Source organism: Oncorhynchus gorbuscha, unplaced genomic scaffold, assembly GCF_021184085.1.
Source record: "Oncorhynchus gorbuscha isolate QuinsamMale2020 ecotype Even-year unplaced genomic scaffold, OgorEven_v1.0 Un_scaffold_1092, whole genome shotgun sequence".
In the NCBI taxonomy this organism is placed as follows: Eukaryota; Metazoa; Chordata; class Actinopteri; order Salmoniformes; family Salmonidae; genus Oncorhynchus; species Oncorhynchus gorbuscha.
This window is the reverse complement of record NW_025745978.1, coordinates 112,501-136,961: the sequence shown is the minus strand read 5'-3', so window position 1 is coordinate 136,961 and position 24,461 is coordinate 112,501. Positions and strand designations below refer to the sequence as shown.

Below are 24,461 nucleotides of genomic sequence, written 5' to 3'. Positions count from 1 at the left end.
TACAGACCAACCATCACATCACCTTTACAGACCAACCATCACATCACCTTTACAGACCAACCATCACGTCACCTTTACAGACCAACCATCACGTCACCTTTACAGACCAACCATCACGTCACCTTTACAGACCAACCATCACGTCACCTTTACAGACCAACCATCACGTCACCTTTACAGACCAACCATCACGTCACCTTTACAGACCAACCATCACGTCACCTTTACAGACCAACCATCACGTCACCTTTACAGACCAACCATCACGTCACCTTTACAGACCAACCATCACGTCACCTTTACAGACCAACCATCACGTCACCTTTACAGACCAACCATCACGTCACCTTTACAGACCAACCATCACGTCACCTTTACAGACCAACCATCACGTCACCTTTACAGACCAACCATCACGTCACCTTTACAGACCAACCATCACATCACCTTTACAGACCAACCATCACATCACCTTTACAGACTAGACATCACATCACCTTTACAGACTAGACATCACATCACCATTACAGACCAGACATCACATCATCTTTACAGACTAACCATCACCTTTACAGACCAACCATCACATCACCTTTACAGACTAGACATCACCATTACAGACCAGACATCACATCATCTTTACAGACCAACCATCACATCATCTTTACAGACCAACCATCACCTTTACAGACCAACCATCACATCACCTTTACAGACTAGACATCATCTTTACAGACCAACCATCACATCACCATTACAGACCAGACATCACCATTACAGACCAGACATCACCTTTACAGACCAACCATCACCTTTACAGACCAACCATCACATCACCTTTACAGACTAGACATCACTTCATCTTTACAGACCAACCATCACGTCACCTTTACAGACTAGACATCACATCACCTTTACAGACTAGACATCACCTTTACAGACCAACCATCACCTTTACAGACCAACCATCACATCACCTTTACAGACTAGACATCATCTTTACAGACCAACCATCACATCACCATTACAGACCAGACATCACCATTACAGACCAGACATCACCTTTACAGACCAACCATCACCTTTACAGACCAACCATCACATCACCTTTACAGACTAGACATCACATCACCTTTACAGACTAGACATCACATCACCTTTACAGACTAGACATCACATCACCTTTACAGACTAGACATCACCTTTACAGACTAGACATCACATCACCATTACAGACTAGACATCACATCACCTTTACAGACCAACCATCACCTTTACAGACCAACCATCACCTTTACAGACCAACCATCACATCACCTTTACAGACTAGACATCATCTTTACAGACCAACCATCACATCACCATTACAGACCAGACATCACCATTACAGACCAGACATCACCTTTACAGACCAACCATCACCTTTACAGACCAACCATCACATCACCTTTACAGACTAGACATCACTTCATCTTTACAGACCAACCATCACGTCACCTTTACAGACTAGACATCACATCACCTTTACAGACTAGACATCACCTTTACAGACTAGACATCACATCACCATTACAGACTAGACATCACATCACCTTTACAGACCAACCATCACCTTTACAGACCAACCATCACCTTTACAGACCAACCATCACATCACCTTTACAGACTAGACATCATCTTTACAGACCAACCATCACATCACCATTACAGACCAGACATCACCATTACAGACCAGACATCACCTTTACAGACCAACCATCACCTTTACAGACCAACCATCACATCACCTTTACAGACTAGACATCACTTCATCTTTACAGACCAACCATCACGTCACCTTTACAGACTAGACATCACATCACCTTTACAGACTAGACATCACATCACCTTTACAGACTAGACATCACATCACCATTACAGACTAGACATCACATCACCTTTACAGACCAACCATCACCTTTACAGACCAACCATCACCTTTACAGACCAACCATCACGTCACCTTTACAGACTAGACATCACATCACCATTACAGACTAGACATCATCTTTACAGACCAACCATCACCTTTACAGACCAACCATCACATCGCCTTTACAGACTAGACATCACCTTTACAGACTAGACATCATCTTTACAGACCAACCATCACCTTTACAGACCAACCATCACGTCACCTTTACAGACTAGACATCACCATTACAGACTAGACATCATATCACCATTACTGACTAGACATCACATCACCTTTACAGACCAACCATCACCTTTACAGACCAACCATCACCTTTACAGACCAACCATCACCTTTACAGACCAACCATCACGTCAACTTTACAGACTAGACATCATCTTTACAGACCAACCATCACATCACCTTTACAGACTAGACATCATCTTTACAGACCAACCATCACCTTTACAGACCAACCATCACGTCACCTTTACAGACCAACCATCACGTCACCTTTACAGACCAACCATCACGTCACCTTTACAGACCAACCATCACATCACCTTTACAGACCAACCATCACGTCACCTTTACAGACCAACCATCACATCACCTTTACAGACTAGACATCACATCACCTTTACAGACCAACCATCACGTCACCTTTACAGACCAACCATCACGTCACCTTTACAGACCAACCATCACGTCACCTTTACAGACCAGACATCACATCACCATTACAGACCAACCATCACATCACCTTTACAGACCAACCATCACAGACACAAGACAGGCCACCACCTTTACACACACCAGACAGGCCACCACCTTTACACACACCAGACAGGCCACCACCTTTACAGACACCAGACAGGCCACCACCTTTACAGACACCAGACAGGCCACCACCTTTACAGACACCAGACAGGCCGCCACCTTTACAGACACCAGACAGGCCGCCACCTTTACAGACACCAGACAGGCCGCCACCTTTACAGACACCAGACAGGCCACCACCTTTACAGACACCAGACAGGCCACCACCTTTACAGACACCAGACACCAGACAGGCCACCACCTTTACAGACACAACAACACATATTAGATTCAAACTGTGTGTTCTAAATGACTCCATATGGGGGGGTGTTCAGCTCTCCCCAGTCCCCGGGGGTGTACCTGGCTCCAGAGAACTTCCAGCAGAGGAACATGGCACTGATCCAGTCCATTAAGAACCTCCTGCAGAACGACCAGTCACGATTCAACCAGTTCAAGGACTACTCTGGACAGTTTAGACAGGTAAGCCCTGACTCCTAACCTTAACCCCCCTAGCCCTGACTCCTAACCTTAACCCCCCTAGCCCTGACTCCTAACCTTAACCCCCCTAGCCCTGACTCCTAACCTTAACCCCCCTAGCCCTGACTCCTAACCTTAACCCCCCTAACCCTGACTCCTAACCTTAACCCCCCTAGCCCTGACTCCTAACCTTAAGCCCCCTAGCCCTGACTCCTAACCTTAAGCCCCCTAACCCTGACTCCTAACCTTAACCCCCTAACCCTGACTCCTAACCATAACCCCCTAACCCTGACTCCTAACCTTAACCCCCTAACCCTGACTCCTAACCTTAACCCCCTAACCCTGACTCCTAACCTTAACCCCCTAACCCTGACTCCTAACCTTAACCCCCTAACCCTGACTCCTAACCTTAACCCCCTAACCCTGACTCCTAACCTTAAAACCCCTAACCCCGACTCCAAACACTCAGTAAGGCCAGCAGGCTAATGTTCCTATAGACTCAGTAAGACCAGCAGGCTAATGTTCCTATAGACTCAGTAAGACCAGCAGGCTAATGTTCCTATAGACCAGCAGGCTAGTGTTCCTATAGACCAGCAGGCTAGTGTTCCTATAGACCCAGTAAGGCCAGCAGGCTAATGTTCCTATAGACTCAGTAGGACCAGCAGGCTAATGTTCCTATAGACCAACAGGCTAGTGTTCCTATAGACTCAGTAGGACCAGCAGGCTAATGTTCCTATAGACTCAGTAGGACCAGCAGGCTAATGTTCCTATAGACCAACAGGCTAGTGTTCCTATAGACTCAGTAGGACCAGCAGGCTAATGTTCCTATAGACCAACAGGCTAGTGTTCCTATAGACTCAGTAATGCCAGCAGGCTAATGTTACTATAGACTCAGTAAGACCAGGCTAATGTTCCTATAGACCCAGTAAGACCAGCAGGCTAATGTTCCTATAGACTCAGTAGGACGAGCAGGCTAATGTTCCTATAGACCAACAGGCTAATGTTCCTATAGACCAACAGGCTAGTGTTCCTATAGACCAGCAGGCTAGTGTTCCTATAGACTCAGTAGGACGAGCAGGCTAATGTTCCTATAGACCAACAGGCTAATGTTCCTATAGACCAACAGGCTAATGTTCCTATAGACCAACAGGCTAGTGTTCCTATAGACCAACAGGCTAATGGTCCTATAGACCAACAGGCTAATGTTCCTATAGACCAACAGGCTAGTGTTCCTATAGACCAACAGGCTAGTGTTCCTATAGACCAACAGGCTAATGTTCCTATAGACCAGCAGGCTAATGTTCCTATAGACCAGCAGGCTAGTGTTCCTATAGACCAGCAGGCTAGTGTTCCTATAGACCAGCAGGCTAGTGTTCCTATAGACCAGCAGGCTAATGTTCCTATAGACCAGCAGGCTAGTGTTCCTATAGACCAGCAGGCTAGTGTTCCTATAGACCAACAGGCTAATGTTCCTATAGACCAACAGGCTAGTGTTCCTATAGACCAGCAGGCTAATGTTCCTATAGACCAACAGGCTAATGTTCCTATAGACCAGCAGGCTAATGTTCCTATAGACCAACAGGCTAATGTTCCTATAGACCAACAGGCTAGTGTTTGTTCCTATAGACCAGCAGGCTAATGTTCCTATAGACCAGCAGGCTAATGTTCCTATAGACCAGCAGGCTAATGTTCCTATAGACCAGCAGGCTAATGTTCCTATAGACCAGCAGGCTAATGTTCCTATAGACCAGCAGGCTAGTGTTCCTATAGACCAACAGGCTAATGGTCCTATAGACCAACAGGCTAATGTTCCTATAGACCAACAGGCTAATGTTCCTATAGACCAGCAGGCTAATGTTCCTATAGACCAACAGGCTAATGGTCCTATAGACCAGCAGGCTAATGGTCCTATAGACCAACAGGCTAATGTTCCTATAGACCAGCAGGCTAGTGTTCCTATAGACCAGCAGGCTAGTGTTCCTATAGACCAACAGGCTAATGGTCCTATAGACCAACAGGCTAATGGTCCTATAGACCAACAGGCTAGTGTTCCTATAGACCAACAGGCTAGTGTTCCTATAGACCAACAGGCTAGTGTTCCTATAGACCAACAGGCTAGTGTTCCTATAGACCAGCAGGCTAATGTTCCTATAGACCAACAGGCTAATGGTCCTATAGACCAACAGGCTAATGGTCCTATAGACCAACAGGCTAATGTTCCTATAGACCAACAGGCTAGTGTTCCTATAGACCAGCAGGCTAATGTTCCTATAGACCAGCAGGCTAATGGTCCTATAGACCAACAGGCTAATGGTCCTATAGACCAACAGGCTAATGTTCCTATAGACCAGCAGGCTAATGTTCCTATAGACCAGCAGGCTAATGGTCCTATAGACCAACAGGCTAATGGTCCTATAGACCAACAGGCTAATGGTCCTATAGACCAACAGGCTAATGGTCCTATAGACCAACAGGCTAATGGTCCTTTAGACCAACAGGCTAATGGTCCTTTAGACCAACAGGCTAATGGTCCTTTAGACCAACAGGCTAATGGTCCTATAGACCAACAGGCTAATGGTCCTATAGACCAACAGGCTAATGGTCCTATAGACCAGCAGGCTAATGTTCCTATAGACCAACAGGCTAATGGTCCTATAGACCAACAGGCTAATGGTCCTATAGACCAACAGGCTAATGTTCCTATAGACCAACAGGCTAGTGTTCCTATAGACCAGCAGGCTAATGTTCCTATAGACCAGCAGGCTAATGGTCCTATAGACCAACAGGCTAATGGTCCTATAGACCAACAGGCTAATGTTCCTATAGACCAGCAGGCTAATGTTCCTATAGACCAGCAGGCTAATGGTCCTATAGACCAACAGGCTAATGGTCCTATAGACCAACAGGCTAATGGTCCTATAGACCAACAGGCTAATGGTCCTATAGACCAACAGGCTAATGGTCCTATAGACCAACAGGCTAATGGTCCTATAGACTCTATGTTTTAGTCTATTATTATTGGTATGAAACTGTTTATAAAAGTTGTATTTAAACGTGTACGTGACACAGCAGCAGCTGGTTGCCATGGGGACAGTGAAGTCTGTAACATCTCTCTAACAGGGTCTGATGTAGACCCTAACCCTAACATCTCTCTCTCTAACAGGGTCTGATGTAGACCCTAACATCTCTCTCTCTCTAACAGGGTCTGATGTAGACCCTAACATCTCTCTCTCTCTCTAACAGGGTCTGATGTAGACCCTAACATCTCTCTCTCTAACAGGGTCTGATGTAGACCCTAACCCTAACATCTCTCTCTCTAACAGGGTCTGATGTAGACCCTAACATCTCTCTCTCTAACAGGGTCTGATGTAGACCCTAACCCTAACATCTCTCTCTCTAACAGGGTCTGATGTAGACCCTAACCCTAACATCTCTCTCTCTAACAGGGTCTGATGTAGACCCTAACATCTCTCTCTCTAACAGGGTCTGATGTAGACCCTAACATCTCTCTCTCTAACAGGGTCTGATGTAGACCCTAACATCTCTCTCTCTGACAGGGTCTGATGTAGACCCTAACCCTAACATCTCTCTCTCTAACAGGGTCTGATGTAGACCCTAACCCTAACATCTCTCTCTCTAACAGGGTCTGATGTAGACCCTAACATCTCTCTCTCTAACAGGGTCTGATGTAGACCCTAACCCTAACATCTCTCTCTCTAACAGGGTCTGATGTAGACCCTAACCCTAACATCTCTCTCTCTAACAGGGTCTGATGTAGACCCTAACATCATCTCTCTCTAACAGGGTCTGATGTAGACCCTAACCCTAACATCTCTCTCTCTAACAGGGTCTGATGTAGACCCTAACATCTCTCTCTCTAACAGGGTCTGATGTAGACCCTAACATCTCTCTCTCTAACAGGGTCTGATGTAGACCCTAACATCTCTCTCTCTAACAGGGTCTGATGTAGACCCTAACCCTAACATCTCTCTCTAACAGGGTCTGATGTAGACCCTAACATCTCTCTCTCTAACAGGGTCTGATGTAGACCCTAACATCGTCTGATGTAGACCCTAACATCTCTCTCTCTCTAACAGGGTCTGATGTAGACCCTAACCCTAACATCTCTCTCTCTAACAGGGTCTGATGTAGACCCTAACATCTCTCTCTCTCTGACAGGGTCTGATGTAGACCCTAACATCTCTCTCTCTCTAACAGGGTCTGATGTAGACCCTAACCCTAACATCTCTCTCTCTAACAGGGTCTGATGTAGACCCTAACATCTCTCTCTCTCTAACAGGGTCTGATGTAGACCCTAACCCTAACATCTCTCTCTCTAACAGGGTCTGATGTAGACCCTAACATCTCTCTCTCTAACAGGGTCTGATGTAGACCCTAACCCTAACATCTCTCTCTCTCTAACAGGGTCTGATGTAGACCCTAACATCTCTCTCTAACAGGGTCTGATGTAGACCCTAACATCTCTCTCTCTGACAGGGTCTGATGTAGACACTAACCCTAACATCTCTCTCTTTAACAGGGTCTGATGTAGACCCTAACCCTAACATCTCTCTCTCTAACAGGGTCTGATGTAGACCCTAACATCGCTCTCTCTAACAGGGTCTGATGTAGACCCTAACCCTAACATCTCTCTCTCTAACAGGGTCTGATGTAGACCCTAACATCTCTCTCTCTAACAGGGTCTGATGTAGACCCTAACATCTCTCTCTCTAACAGGGTCTGATGTAGACCCTAACATCTCTCTAACAGGGTCTGATGTAGACCCTAACATCTCTCTCTCTCTAACAGGGTCTGATGTAGACCCTAACCCTAACATCTCTCTCTCTAACAGGGTCTGATGTAGACCCTAACCCTAACATCTCTCTAACAGGGTCTGATGTAGACCCTAACATCTCTCTCTCTCTGACAGGGTCTGATGTAGACCCTAACATCTCTCTCTCTCTAACAGGGTCTGATGTAGACCCTAACCCTAACATCTCTCTCTCTCTAACAGGGTCTGATGTAGACCCTAACCCTAACATCTCTCTCTCTCTGACAGGGTCTGATGTAGACCCTAACATCTCTCTCTCTCTAACAGGGTCTGATGTAGACCCTAACCCTAACATCTCTCTCTCTAACAGGGTCTGATGTAGACCCTAACATCTCTCTCTCTCTCTAACAGGGTCTGATGTAGACCCTAACCCTAACATATCTCTCTCTAACAGGGTCTGATGTAGACCCTAACATCTCTCTCTCTAACAGGGTCTGATGTAGACCCTAACCCTAACATCTCTCTCTGACAGGGTCTGATGTAGACCCTAACCCTAACATCTCTCTCTCTGACAGGGTCTGATGTAGACCCTAACATCTCTCTCTAACAGGGTCTGATGTAGACCCTAACCCTAACATCTCTCTCTCTCTGACAGGGTCTGATGTAGACCCTAACATCGTCTGATGTAGACCCTAACCCTAACATCTCTCTCTCTCTGACAGGGTCTGATGTAGACCCTAACCCTAACATCTCTCTCTCTCTGACAGGGTCTGATGTAGACCCTAACATCGTCTGATGTAGACCCTAACCCTAACATCTCTCTCTCTCTGACAGGGTCTGATGTAGACCCTAACATCTCTCTCTAACAGGGTCTGATGTAGACCCTAACATCTCTCTCTCTCTAACAGGGTCTGATGTAGACCCTAACCCTAACATATCTCTCTCTCTAACAGGGTCTGATGTAGACCCTAACATCTCTCTCTCTAACAGGGTCTGATGTAGACCCTAACCCTAACATCTCTCTCTCTCTGACAGGGTCTGATGTAGACCCTAACCCTAACATCTCTCTCTCTCTAACAGGGTCTGATGTAGACCCTAACATCTCTCTCTAACAGGGTCTGATGTAGACCCTAACCCTAACATCTCTCTCTCTCTAACAGGGTCTGATGTAGACCCTAACATCTCTCTCTAACAGGGTCTGATGTAGACCCTAACCCTAACATCTCTCTCTGACAGGGTCTGATGTAGACCCTAACATCTCTCTAACAGGGTCTGATGTAGACCCTAACATCTCTCTCTCTAACAGGGTCTGATGTAGACCCTAACCCTAACATCTCTCTGACAGGGTCTGATGTAGACCCTAACCCTAACATCTCTCTCTCTAACAGGGTCTGATGTAGACCCTAACCCTAACATCTCTCTCTCTAACAGGGTCTGATGTAGACCCTAACATCTCTCTCTCTAACAGGGTCTGATGTAGACCCTAACCCTAACATCTCTCTCTCTGACAGGGTCTGATGTAGACCCTAACCCTAACATCTCTCTCTAACAGGGTCTGATGTAGACCCTAACCCTAACATCTCTCTCTCTCTAACAGGGTCTGATGTAGACCCTAACCCTAACATCTCTCTCTCTAACAGGGTCTGATGTCAGCCGTGCTGTACCACCAGAGCTGTAGGACTCTGTTAGGGGACAACTTTGGCGGCGTCTTCAATGAGCTGCTGGTGCTACTTCCTGACACGAGGAAACAGCAGGAGCTGCTGACGGCCCACGCAGACGACCGGGCCATGGAAAGACAGGGAGGAGGCGGGACCAGGAAGAACAGGAAGAGTGCCTGGCAGACCCCCTCCAGCGCCATCTCTAATGCAGCCGCGCTGGACTGCCAGGTATGCCCCACCTGCTGCCAGGTGCTGGACCCTAAAGACTTCAACTCCCATAAGACCTTGCACCTGGGGGACAACGAGGACTTCCCCTCCCTGCAGGACATCAGCCGCATCATCAGCTAGCCCTGGCCTGGGACAGACATGCACACTGCCCAATCACAGCCCTGCCTGTTGCCATTCAGGGGGAGCCTGTTTCCATGGTGACCATGGCCAGAGAGGACGTTGGGTAGTGTATTTGATGGCGAGGCTGGGGCCAGCAGGAGGTTGAACTTAATTCTGGTTGCCAGATGTTGCCGGTGTGATTCCGGCTGGACCTGGACCCAGCCTGGAGACCCGAACCTGGAGGGCCCTACAAGTACCACATGTTGTGTATTAATAAGAAGAATGGTTCTATATATTTGATTTTTCTCCCCCCTCTCTTCTGATCACATTTCCATGATGTTGATAAAGTGTTGAAGGAGTGACAGTTGTTTTATCAGGTTTGATGACTGAGGAGAGTTTATTAAGTCAGACCCTCTACTACTCCCTCAGAGACAGTCAGACCCTCTACTACTCCCTCAGAGACAGTCAGACCCTCTACTACTCCCTCAGAGACAGTCAGACCCTCTACTACTCCCTCAGAGACAGTCAGACCCTCTACTACTCCCTCGAGACAGTCAGACCTTCTACTACTCCCTCGGAGACAGTCAGACCTTCTACTACTCCCTCGTAGACAGTCAGACCCTCTACTACTCCCTCGGAGACAGTCAGACCCTCTACTATTCCCTCGGAGACAGTCAGACCATCTACTACTCCCTCGGAGACAGTCAGACCCTCTACTACTCCCTCAGAGAGGAGACAGTCAGACCCTCTACTACTCCCTCGGAGAGGAGACAGTCAGACCCTCTACTACTCCCTCGAGACAGTCAGACCCTCTACTACTCCCTCGAGACAGTCAGACCTTCTACTACTCCCTCAGAGACAGTCAGACCCTCTACTACTCCCTCGGAGACAGTCAGACCCTCTACTACTCCCTCGGAGACAGTCAGACCTTCTACTACTCCCTCGGAGAGGAGACAGTCAGACCCTCTACTACTCCCTCGGAGAGGAGACAGTCAGACCCTCTACTACTCCCTCAGAGAGGAGACAGTCAGACCCTCTACTACTCCCTCGGAGAGGAGACAGTCAGACCATCTACTACTCCCTCGGAGACAGTCAGACCCTCTACTACTCCCTCGAGACAGTCAGACCCTCTACTACTCCCTCGAGACAGTCAGACCCTCTACTACTCCCTCAGAGAGGAGACAGTCAGACCATCTACTACTCCCTCGGAGACAGTCAGACCCTCTACTACTCCCTCAGAGAGGAGACAGTCAGACCCTCTACTACTCCCTCAGAGAGGAGACAGTCAGACCCTCTACTACTCCCTCGGAGACAGTCAGACCTTCTACTACTCCCTCGGAGAGGAGACAGTCAGACCCTCTACTACTCCCTCAGAGAGGAGACAGTCAGACCCTCTACTACTCCCTCAGAGAGGAGACAGTCAGACCCTCTACTACTCCCTCAGAGAGGAGACAGTCAGACCCTCTACTACTCCCTCGGAGAGGAGACAGTCAGACCGTCTACTACTCCCTCGGAGACAGTCAGACCCTATACTACTCCCTCGAGACAGTCAGACCCTCTACTACTCCCTCAGAGAGGAGACAGTCAGACCATCTACTACTCCCTCGGAGACAGTCAGACCCTCTACTACTCCCTCGAGACAGTCAGACCCTCTACTACTCCCTCGAGACAGTCAGACCCTCTACTACTCCCTCGGAGAGGAGACAGTCAGACCCTCTACTACTCCCTCGGAGAGGAGACAGTCAGACCCTCTACTACTCCCTCGGAGACAGTCAGACCTTCTACTACTCCCTCGGAGACAGTCAGACCATCTACTACTCCCTCGGAGACTGTCAGACCCTCTACTACTCCCTCGGAGAGGAGACAGTCAGACCCTCTACTACTCCCTCGGAGAGGAGACAGTCAGACCCTCTACTACTCCCTCGGAGAGGAGACAGTCAGACCCTCTACTACTCCCTCGGAGACAGTCAGACCCTCTACTACTCCCTCGGAGACAGTCAGACCTTCTACTACTCCCTCGAGACAGTCAGACCTTCTACTACTCCCTCGGAGACAGTCAGACCTTCTACTACTCCCTCGAGACAGTCAGACCATCTACTACTCCCTCGGAGACAGTCAGACCCTCTACTACTCCCTCAGAGAGGAGACAGTCAGACCATGTACTACTCCCTCAGAGAGGAGACAGTCAGACCCTCTACTACTCCCTCGAGACAGTCAGACCCTCTACTACTCCCTCGAGACAGTCAGACCATCTACTACTCCCTCGAGACAGTCAGACCATCTACTACTCCCTCGAGACAGTCAGACCATCTACTACTCCCTCGGAGACAGTCAGACCATCTACTACTCCCTCTGAGACAGTCAGACCATCTACTACTCCCTCGGAGACAGTCAGACCCTCTACTACTCCCTCGAGACAGTCAGACCCTCTACTACTCCCTCGGAGACAGTCAGACCATCTACTACTCCCTCGGAGACAGTCAGACCATCTACTACTCCCTCGGAGACAGTCAGACCATCTACTACTCCCTCGGAGACAGTCAGACCATCTACTACTCCCTCGGAGACAGTCAGACCATCTACTACTCCCTCGGAGACAGTCAGACCATCTACTACTCCCTCGGAGACAGTCAGACCATCTACTACTCCCTCGGAGACAGTCAGACCATCTACTACTCCCTCGGAGACAGTCAGACCATCTACTACTCCCTCGGAGACAGTCAGACCATCTACTACTCCCTCGGAGACAGTCAGACCATCTACTACTCCCTCGGAGACAGTCAGACCATCTACTACTCCCTCGGAGACAGTCAGACCATCTACTACTCCCTCGGAGACAGTCAGACCCTCTACTACTCCCTCAGAGAGGAGACAGTCAGACCCTCTACTACTCCCTCGGAGACAGTCAGACCATCTACTACTCCCTCAGAGAGGAGACAGTCAGACCCTCTACTACTCCCTCAGAGAGGAGACAGTCAGACCCTCTACTACTCCCTCAGAGAGGAGACAGTCAGACCCTCTACTACGCCCTCGGAGACAGTCAGACCCTCTACTACTCCCTCAGAGAGGAGACAGTCAGACCATCTACTACTCCCTCGGAGACAGTCAGACCATCTACTACTCCCTCGGAGACAGTCAGACCATCTACTACTCCCTCGGAGACAGTCAGACCATCTACTACTCCCTCGGAGACAGTCAGACCATCTACTACTCCCTCGGAGACAGTCAGACCATCTACTACTCCCTCGGAGACAGTCAGACCATCTACTACTCCCTCGGAGACAGTCAGACCATCTACTACTCCCTCGGAGACAGTCAGACCCTCTACTACTCCCTCAGAGAGGAGACAGTCAGACTACTCCCTCAGAGAGGAGACAGTCAGACCATCTACTACTCCCTTGGAGACAGTCAGACCATCTACTACTCCCTTGGAGACAGTCAGACCATCTACTACTCCCTCGGAGACAGTCAGACCCTCTACTACTCCCTCAGAGAGGAGACAGTCAGACCATCTACTACTCCCTCAGAGAGGAGACAGTCAGACCCTCTACTAGTCTGGAGGGAGTCGGACTGTTTGGGACGGCAGTCTGGAGGGAGTCGAACTGTTTGGGACGGCAGTCTGGAGGGAGTCGGACTGTTTGGCACGGCAGTCTGGAGGGAGTCGGACTGTTTGGGACGGCAGTCTGGAGGGAGTCGGACTGTTTGGGACGGCAGTCTGGAGGGAGTCGGACTGTTTGGGACGGCAGTCTGGAGGGAGTCGGACTGTTTGGGACGGCAGTCTGGAGGGAGTCGGACTGTTTCTCTTCTGTCTGTCTCTCTCTCAACCAGTCTGTAAACCCACAACCAGTCTGTAAACCCACAACCAGTCTGTAAACCCACAACCAGTCTGTAAACCCACATCATATAAAACCAGAATATTTCTGTTTGCCCCAATTTTGATTAAACAGCTTTGGTCCATTTTGGTCTATTTGTCTTCTGTATTACCCTATTACCCTAGTGTTAGAGGAGGTCCTAGTCTGTCCCCTACCCTAGTGTTAGAGGAGGTCCTACCCTGCCCCCTACCCTAGTGTTAGAGGAGGTCCTAGTCTGTCCCCTACCCTAGTGTTAGAGGAGGTCCTACCCTGTCCCCTACCCTAGTGTTAGAGGAGGTCCTACCCTGTCCCCTACCCTAGTGTTAGAGGAGGTCCTACCCTGTCCCCTACCCTATTGTTAGAGGAGGTCCTACCCTGTCCCCTACCCTAGTGTTAGAGGAGGTCCTACCCTGTCCCCTACCCTAGTGTTAGAGGAGGTCCTACCCTGTCCCCTACCCTAGTGTTAGAGGAGGTCCTACCCTGTTCCCTACCCTAGTGTTAGAGGAGGTCCTACCCTGGTCCCTACCCTAGTGTTAGAGGAGGTCCTACCCTGTCCCCTACCCTAGTGTTAGAGGAGGTCCTACCCTGTCCCCTACCCTAGTGTTAGAGGAGGTCCTACCCTGTCCCCTACCCTAGTGTTAGAGGAGGTCCTATTCTGTCCCCTACCCTAGTGTTAGAGGAGGTCCTACCCTGTCCCCTACCCTAGTGTTAGAGGAGGTCCTACCCTGTCCCCTACCCTAGTGTTAGAGGAGGTCCTACCCTGTCCCCTACCCTAGTGTTAGAGGAGGTCCTACCCTGTCCCCTACCCTAGTGTTAGAGGAGGTCCTACCCTGTCCCTACCCTAGTGTTAGAGGAGGTCCTACCCTGGCCCCTACCCTAGTGTTAGAGGAGGTCCTACCCTGTCCCCTACCCTAGTGTTAGAGGAGGTCCTACCCTGTCCCCTACCCTAGTGTTAGAGGAGGTCCTACCCTGTCCCCTACCCTAGTGTTAGAGGAGGTCCTACCCTGGCCCCTACCCTAGTGTTAGAGGAGGTCCTACCCTGTCCCCTACCCTAGTGTTAGAGGAGGTCCTACCCTGTCCCCTACTCTAGTGTTAGAGGAGGTCCTACCCTGTCCCCTACTCTAGTGTTAGAGGAGGTCCTAGTCTGTCCCCCACCCTAGTGTTAGAGGAGGTCTTAGTCTGTCCCCCACCCTAGTGTTAGAGGAGGTCCTAGTCTGTCCCCTACCCTAGTGTTAGAGGAGGTCCTAGTCTGTCCCCTACCCTAGTGTTAGAGGAGGTCCTACCCTGTCCCCTACCCTAGTGTTAGAGGAGGTCCTACCCTGTCCCCTACCCTAGTGTTAGAGGAGGTCCTACCCTGTCCCCTACCCTAGTGTTAGAGGAGGTCCTACCCTGTCCCCTACCCTAGTGTTAGAGGAGGTCCTACCCTGTCCCCTACCCTAGTGTTAGAGGAGGTCCTAGTCTGTCCCCTACCCTAGTGTTAGAGGAGGTCCTACCCTGTCCCCTACCCTAGTGTTAGAGGAGGTCCTACCCTGTCCCCTACCCTAGTGTTAGAGGAGGTCCTACCCTGGCCCCTACCCTAGTGTTAGAGGAGGTCCTACCCTGGCCCCTACCCTAGTGTTAGAGGAGGTCCTACCCTGTCCCCTACCCTAGTGTTAGAGGAGGTCCTACCCTGTCCCCTACCCTAGTGTTAGAGGAGGTCCTACCCTGTCCCCTACCCTAGTGTTAGAGGAGGTCCTAGTCTGTCCCCTACCCTAGTGTTAGAGGAGGTCCTAGTCTGTCCCCTACCCTAGTGTTAGAGGAGGTCCTACCCTGTCCCCTACCCTAGTGTTAGAGGAGGTCCTAGTCTGTCCCCTACCCTAGTGTTAGAGGAGGTCCTAGTCTGTCCCCCACCCTAGTGTTAGAGGAGGTCCTAGTCTGTCCCCTACCCTAGTGTTAGAGGAGGTCCTAGTCTGTCCCCTACCCTAGTGTTAGAGGAGGTCCTAGTCTGTCCCCTACCCTAGTGTTAGAGGAGGTCCTAGTCTGTCCCCTACCCTAGTGTTAGAGGAGGTCCTACCCTACCCTAGTGTTAGAGGAGGTCCTACCCTGTCCCCTACCCTAGTGTTAGAGGAGGTCCTACCCTGTCCCCTACCCTAGTGTTAGAGGAGGTCCTACCCTGTCCCCTACCCTAGTGTTAGAGGAGGTCCTACCCTGTCCCCTACCCTAGTGTTAGAGGAGGTCCGACCCTGTCCCCTACCCTAGTGTTAGAGGAGGTCCTACCCTGTCCCCTACCCTAGTGTTAGAGGAGGTCCTACCCTGTCCCCTACCCTAGTGTTAGAGGAGGTCCTAGCATTTCCAAATCATGTCCAATCAATTGAATTTATCACAGGTGGACTACAATCAAGTTGTAGAAACATCTCAAGGATGATCAATGGAAACAGGAAGCACCTGACCTCAATTTTGAGTCTCAAAACAAAGGGATATCTGAATATTTACGTATATGGACGTAACACAACAGAAGGGGGGACCTTTATGGACGTAACACAACAGAAGGGGGGACCTTAATGGACGTAACACAACAGAAGGGGGACCTTAATGGACGTAACACAACAGAAGGGGAACCTTAATGGACGTAACACAACAGAAGGGGGGACCTTAATGGACGTAACACAACAGAAGGGGGGACCTTTATGGACGTAACACAACAGAAGGGGGGACCTTTATGGACGTAACACAACAGAAGGGGGGACCTTTATGGACGTAACACAACAGAAGGGGGGACCTTAATGGACGTAACACAACAGAAGGGGGGACCTTTATGGACGTAACACAACAGAAGAGGGACCTTTATGGACGTAACACAACAGAAGGGGGGACCTTTATGGACGTAACACAAAAGAAGGGGGACCTTTATAGAAGTAACACAACAGAGACCAGTCATGTAAAATGTTCTGCTTTATTTCAGTGAGGTGATCTGACAGCAGTCAGACATTCAGAGAGGAGAACAATGGATGGACCTCTGTACGTAATGGGCACATTGAGGTGCTACACCTTTAAAAACAACAACCAGGGTCAGATCATTTACATTTAAGTCATTTAGCAGACGCTCTTATCCAGAGCGATTTACACATGTGATTGGTCCATTTCCAACAGTTATTATAATACTGAAGCACTACAGACGGCTTTACGACCACTTCTATAATACACACTGAGATACTTTACTACCAACAGCACTGAAGTGGACACACACACACAGGCAGAGTGTTTAGGAGGATCAACAGGACAGAAATGAGTTGATCTGAAATGATTCCTTATTCTACAGACCAGACCCCTCCTCCCTGTCTCCAGACCCCTCCTCCCTGTCTCCAGACCCCTCCTCCCTGTCTCCAGACCCCTCCTCCCTGTCTCCAGACCCCTCCTCCCTGTCTCCAGACCCCTCCTCCCTGTCTCCAGACCCCTCCTCCCTGTCTCCAGACCCCTCCTCCCTGTCTCCAGACCCCTCCTCCCTGTCTCCAGACCCCTCCTCCCTGTCTCCAGACCCCTCCTCCCTGTCTCCAGACCCCTCCTCCCTGTCTCCAGACCCCTCCTCCCTGTCTCCAGACCCCTCCTCCCTGTCTCCAGACCCCTCCTCCCTGTCTCCAGACCCCTCCTCCCTGTCTCCAGACCCCTCCTCCCTGTCTCCAGACCCCTCCTCCTGTCTCCAGACCCCTCCTCCTGTCTCCAGACCCCTCCTCCTGTCTCCAGACCCCTCCTCCCTGTCTCCAGACCCCTCCCCTGTCTCCAGACCCCTCCTCCTGTCTCCAGACCCCTCCTCCCTGTCTCCAGACCCCTCCTCCCTGTCTCCAGACCCCTCCTCCCTGTCTCCAGACCCCTCCTCCCTGTCTCCCAGACCCCTCCTCCCTGTCTCCAGACCCCTCCTCCCTGTCTCCAGACCCCTCTATCACTCAGACTAGAGTACTGAGAACATCAACACAACATAGAACTATAGGATATAGAACAGACACGCTGCTGTGATGTGTAGAGCTGTGTTCCGTATGGAGCCATTTCAAATATTGAATTAGGCCTTTAATATTTATTGTTACTACTAATGACCCATAAAAACACATTGAATAACACATTCAGCAATGGCAAAACAAGGTTTTTGAAGTGTCTGTCCTACAGTACCGGTCAAAAGTTTGGACACACCTCCTCATTCCAGGGCTTTTCTTTATTTTTTACTATTTTCTACATTGTAGAATAATAGTGAAGATGTCAAAATGATGAAATAACACATATGGAATCATGTAGTAACCAAAAAAGTGTTAAATAAATCAAAATATATATTGCCTTGATGGCAGCTTTGCACTCTTGGCATTCTCTCAACCAGCTTCGTGAGGTAGTCACCTGGAATGCTTTTTCAATTAACAGGTGTGCCTTGTTAAAAGTTAATTTGTTAAGTTTCTTTCCTTCTTAATGCGTTTGAGCCAATCAGTTGTGTTGTGACAAGGTAGGGTTGGTATACAGAAGTTGGTCCTATTTGGTAAAAGACCAAGTCCACATTATGGCAAGAAGCAAAGAGCTTACAGGTAACCTCACTTCAGATTGCAGCCCAAATAAATGCTTCACAGAATTCAAGTAACAGACACATCTCAACATCAACTGTTCAGAGGCGACTGTGTGAATCAGACCTTCATGGTTGAATTGCTGCAAAGAAACCACTTCTAAAGGGCATCAATAAGAAGAAGAGACTTGCTTGGGCCAAGAAACACAAGCAATGGACATTAGACCAGTGGAAATCTGTCCTTTGGTCTGATGAGTCCAATGTGAGATCTTTGGTTCCAACCGTGTCTTTGTGAGACGCAGAGTAGTTGAAAGGATGATCTCTACATGTGTGGTTCCCACCGCGAAGCATGGAGGAGGCGTGATGGTGTAGGGGTGCTTTGGGAAAGGGGGATACCTAGTCAGTTGTCCCACTGAATGTATTCAACTGAAATGCTGGTGACACTGATTTATTTAAGGCACACAGCATTCTGCAGCGATACGCCATCCCATCTGGTTTGGGCTTAGTGGGACTGTCTTTTCTTCAACAGGACAATGACCCAACACACCTCCAGGCTGGGTAATGGCAATTTGACGAAGGAGAGTGATGAAGTGCTGCATCAGATGACCTGGCCTCCGCAATCACCTGACCTCATCCCAATTGAGATGGTTTGGGATGAGTTGGATCGCAGAGTGACGGAAAAGCAGCCAACAAGTGCTCAGCATATGTGGGAACTCCTTCAAGAATGTTGGAAAAGCATTCCAGGTGAAGCTGGTTGAGAGAATGCCAAACGTGTGCAAAGCTATCATCAAGGCAAAGGGTGGCTACTTTGAAGAATCTCAAATGTAAAATATATTTTGATTTGTTTAACACTTTCTTGGTAACTACATGATTCCATGTGTTGTTTCATAGTTGACTATTCTTCACTATTATTCTACAATGTAGAAAACAGTTAAAAAAATAAAACATAATTGAATGAGTGGGTGTGTCCAAACGTTTGATTGGTTCTGTATATCTAGGAGTTATAAGATCAGGAAATATTGTAGTTTTTTGGACATATTTAACAAAACTACCTCCATACTTCCATTTATTGATTGTTTTTGTACCGGTAGCTGGTTACCTTCAGAGGAGTCCTATGACACTTGTGGGGTTCCGTAGAGCTAAACGGAGAAGCCCGAACGGTTCTCTGATTTTCGGGATGTCTCATGTTCTGTCAAAACACTGCTTTAGCTCGGCCACCTTCCCCCGCTGATGCGGAATCCCGACAGGAGGATGCGGTACATTGAGCCCAGGCAAAAATAACAATCTCTATCTTTAAACTGACACGTTTTGATGGGGATTTTTGTGTTACTGAGATTGACGCACTAAACTCAAACTCTTAAGGATTAACATTACCGCATGTCAGCTGCATGAAAATGAGCGAATTGACATTAAAACGGGCAGTAAATTCCCTCCAAATTGCGTTCGCCAACATTTCTACCAAGACAGAGAGACAGACTGCGACGCGCTCTTACAGCAGCGGACGCATCCATTCAGACTACAAGCCTAATGGTTGACAATCGCTGAATGTCATTACACTTCTCCTTTATTTTGTAGCAGAGCTCTTTCCATTCATCAAACGACCGGCGCACAGTGGACAAACATGCGCGGCAAGCCAACAGGAGCACCTTTAGGGAAGTGATTGTTTGACCATCAGCTGAAAACATGACTGGTTGTGTTTATGCCACATGTAAAAGGGAATACATTTAAAAAAGTTATACGATTAATCCTTAATAGGTCTATTCGACCCAGAGGACATTCTACATTAATAGGGATTATTTAATCGTTTTGATGTCTTCACTAATTATTCTACAATGTAGAAAATAGTCATACAAATAAATAAAAACCCTGGAATGAGTCGGTGTGTCCAACCTTTTGACTGGTGCTGTATATTGGCCATCCTTGAGTTGCCCTGATCTACATACTGAAAATCCTCTTCATCTGAACATAGAACTCTGTTCATTATACTGTAGGTCCTATGTGTAAGTCCATTTATTCAACCTTTCGGGGTTTTTAAGGGGTAAATCAACGTTTTTCCATATCAATTCAGATCAAATGAATTTTAAAATCAAAACAAACGGCTCTTTTAAATCAAAATCCACAATTACACAGAATTCAACAGAACATTTTGCCCACACAATATTACATTCATCACTGTTAAACGTATTTTAAAGGCCCAAGGCAGTCAAAAACTTTCCTGTGTTTGATATATTTCCACGCTATGATGTTGGAATAATACTGTGAAATTCATAACGCCGTTTTAGTTGAAGAGCTGTTTGAAAAGACCGTCTGAAATTTCAGTCTGTTTTGTTGGGATGGAGTTTTGGCCTGCCTGGTGACGTCACCAGGCGGTTAATTAGTTAATAGACCAATAGAGTTCGACATCTCTCTGCCAATAACAGCTAGTTTGCCCCTCACCACTCCGACAGTCCTAGCAAAATTATTGCTTGATATATTACTCTTTGCTAAGAAGCTATTTTTTGTTTGTTTTCAATTAAAATGGTCAAAAGGAATCACAGAAATGTACTAATTCGTCAGAAATTATTTGATATTCAGATAAAAAACAGCTGCAGCATTGGGCCTTTAATTAAAAGCTTGAGTCCCTCGGCAGCTAGAGGGCGCTGTTACACCGCTAGTGTTACAAGGAGCAGATGGCACCACAGACAAGGCTTTCTGGAGGTCAGTTATATTCAGCATTATATTCATCTGTTGACTGTTATATCTACAAACACACAACCTCTTGAATTGTAATATAATATGTAATATGACTGTCAATACAGACAGTGACATGTAATGTCTAGGCTTCACCTAGAGACACTGTACAAGATGGTGAGACAGACTGTTCCGGAACACCTCTGTTCCGGAACACCTCTGCTCCGGAACACCACCAACAAAAGAAGAAGAACACTTTACTTGTCTTTTTCTTCAGACCTGAAACAACAAATACCACACACACACACACACACCAGACACACACACACTGGGCAGTGAGGTTCACTAGTGAGTGTGTGTGGGTGTGTTGTCACCATGGTAACAATGGGCACGGTTGTATTTCACAGAGCAGATTTAGAGAGACCCAGGGTATATAGAGTAATAAAGAGCCATCATGGTATGTCTAGTTTATCTCTGGGTATCTGACTGACTGATGCCCTGTGAAGGAAGACAACTAGCAGGGCAGTTTGGCAGCTTGCAGAATGACAAACAGCTTCTAGAAAAGAAACAGAAAAAGATTCTAGAACATAAACAAACCGCTTCTAGATCATAAATAAACAGCTTCTAAATGTAAACAAACCACTTCTAGAATGTAAACAAACCGCTTCTAGAACGTAAATAAACCGCTTCTAGAACGTAAATAAATAGCTTCTAAATGTGAACAAACCACTTCTAGAATGTAAACAAACCGCTTCTAGAACGTAAACAAACCGCTTCTAGAACGTAAATAAATAGCTTCTAGAACGTAAATAAATAGCTTCTAAATGTGAACAAACCACTTCTAGAATGTAAACATAAACAAGCCAGAATCTTCTGTGATGTTTGCACACATTAGTTTAGGGCGCATCTGAAACCACTATTACCTGACAAAGTGCACTGGTGGTAAAGGCTCAGCTGGCCATCATTAATGCACTACATAGGGAATAGTGTATGACTCTGGTCGGCAGAGTGGCTACTGGGTGGAGGGAGATATTACACTTGGTCACGGTAACATCATAGTGGTGAAAGTTACTATCTACAGTCACTGTCAGACACACAAGACAGTTTGGCACTTAGTCAGTCTTACAGAACATGCAGATAACACCGAACCCAAGAACAGAATATCCCCTTCAAAACATTACCATGGAGGGACTGTACATGTAACTAGGTCCCCTTCAGCACTTCCAGCAGGGACAGGGAGGGACTAGTATGTGGGACAGGGAGGGACTAGGGGGACAGGGAGTTGAGGACAGGGAGGGACTAGTATATGGGGACAGGAAGGGACTATGGAGACAGGGAGTTGAGGACAGGGAGGGACTAGGGGGACAGGGAGGGACTAGGGGGACAGGGAGGGACTAGTATATGAGGACAGGGAGGGACTAGTATGTGGGACAGGGAGGGACTAGTATATGGGGACAGGAAGGGACAAGTATATGGGGACAGGGAGGGACTAGGGGGACAGGGAGTTGAGGACAGGGAGGGACTAGTATATGAGGACAGGGAGGGACTAGTATGTGGGACAGGGAGGGACTAGTATATGGGGACCTGGTATGTGGGGGCAGGGGCTTCCAGCCCCTCTGTGAACGGGGGCTCTGGTAGTTGTCGCTGGGCTCGATGGCGCCCCGGTGGTGGTGGGGGGTATGGTGTTACCGGGCGACTCCGTCCATGTGGTCGGTGGTGAAGAGGGTCATGTCTGTTCCCAGGAGATATTTCTGGACTGCACGCACTGTCAGACCAGCCTGGAGGGAGAAGAAGAACAAGGAGAGAAGAAGAATGAGGAGGAAGATGAGAAGGAGAATAATGAGAAGGAAAGGAGGAGGAGAAGAAGGAAGAGGAGGGGGAGAAGAAGGAAGAGGAGGAGGAGAAGAAGGAAGAGGAGGAGGAGAAGAATGAAGAGGAGGAGGAGAAGAACGAAGAGGAGGAGGAGAAGGAAGAGGAGGAGGAGAAGAATGAAGAGGAGTAGGAGAAGAATGAAGAGGAGTAGGAGAAGAACGAAGAGGAGTAGGAGAAGAACGAAGAGGAGTAGGAGAAGAATGAAGAGGAGTAGGAGAAGAATGAAGAGGAGGAGGAGAAGAATGAAGAGGAGGAGGAGGAGAAGAATGAAGGGGAGGAAGGAGAAGAATGAAGAGGAGGGGAGAAGAAGGAAGGAGGGGGAGAAGAAGGAAGAGGGAGGAGAAGAAGAAGAGGAGGGGAAGAATGAAGAGGAGGAGAGAGAAGAATGAAGAGGAGGAGAGAAGAATGAAGAGGAGGAGGGGAGAAGAATGAAGGGGAGGAAGGAGAAGAATGAAGAGGAGGGGGGAAGAATGAAGAGGAGGAGGAGAAGAAGGAAGAGGAGGAGGGGAAGAATGAAGAGGAGGAGGGGAAGAATGAAGAGGAGGAGGGGAAGAATGAAGAGGAGGAGGAGAAGGAAGAGGAGGAGAAGAAGAATGAAGAGGAGGGAAGAAGAATGAAGAGGAGGAGGAAGAATGAAGAGGAGGAGGAGAAGAGAAGAAGGAAGAGGAGGAGAAGGAAGAGGAGGAGGAGAAGAATGAAGAGGAGGAGGAGAAGAATGAAGAGGAGGAGGAGAAGAAGAATGAAGAGGAGGAGGAGAAGAAGGAAGAGGGGGAGGGAGAAGGAAGAGGAGGAGAGGAGAAGAATGAAGAGGGGAGGAGAAGAAGAAGAAGAGGAGGAGGAGAAGAATGAAGAGGAGAAGAAGGAAGAGGAGGAGGAAGAAGGAGAGGAGGAGGAGAAGAATGAAGAGGAGGAGGGGAAGGAAGGAAGAGGAGGAGGAGAAGAATGAAGAGGAGAAGGAGGAAGAGGAGGAGGAGAAGAAGGAAGAGGAGGAGGGAAGAAGGAAGAGGAGGAGGAGAAGAAGGAAGAGGAGGAGGAGAAGAAGGAAGAGGAGCAGGAGGAGAAGGAAGAGGAGGAGGAGAAGAATGAAGAAGAGTAGGAGGAAGAGAGGAGGAAGAATAAGGAAGAGGAGGAGCAGAAAAAGAGAAGTACAATGCCACAGTGCAGTGCCCTGGAGAATGAAGAGGGGTGTGAATGAATGAAGAGGAGGTGTGAAGAAGGTGAGGATGGAGAAGAATGAAGAAGTACAATGCCACAGAGCAGTGCCCCTGGAGCAGGAAGAGGGAGTAGGAGGTATCCAGGAGGAAGAGTAGGTACCCAGGAGGATGGAGAAGAATGAGAAGTACAATGCCACAGTGCAGTGCCCCTGGAGCAGCTATAGGGGTGTGTATGTATCCAGGTGTGTGTGTACCCAGGTGAGGATGGAGAAGAATGAGAAGTACAATGCCACAGTGCAGTGCCCCTGGAGCAGCTATAGGGGGTGTGTATGTATCCAGGTGTGTGTGTACCCAGGTGAGGATGGAGAAGAATGAGAAGTACAATGCCACAG

General features: G+C 48.3%; 1 protein-coding gene and 1 pseudogene across 1 annotated transcript in view; one reads left to right on the top strand and one right to left on the bottom strand.

Annotated features, from left to right (window-relative positions):
• LOC124021221 (E3 ubiquitin-protein ligase ZNF598-like) overlaps positions 1-10,464 on the top strand; it is a 46,565-nt gene extending 36,101 nt beyond the window's left edge. The window contains 2 exon segments of the mRNA XM_046336566.1: positions 3,109-3,253; positions 9,662-10,464. Coding sequence (XP_046192522.1) covers positions 3,109-3,253; positions 9,662-10,027 — 511 coding nt within the window. The 3' untranslated portion in view covers positions 10,028-10,464.
• A 12,148-nt stretch (positions 10,465-22,612) lies between these two features.
• Positions 22,613-24,461, bottom strand: part of LOC124021220 — a 6,644-nt pseudogene continuing 4,795 nt past the window's right edge.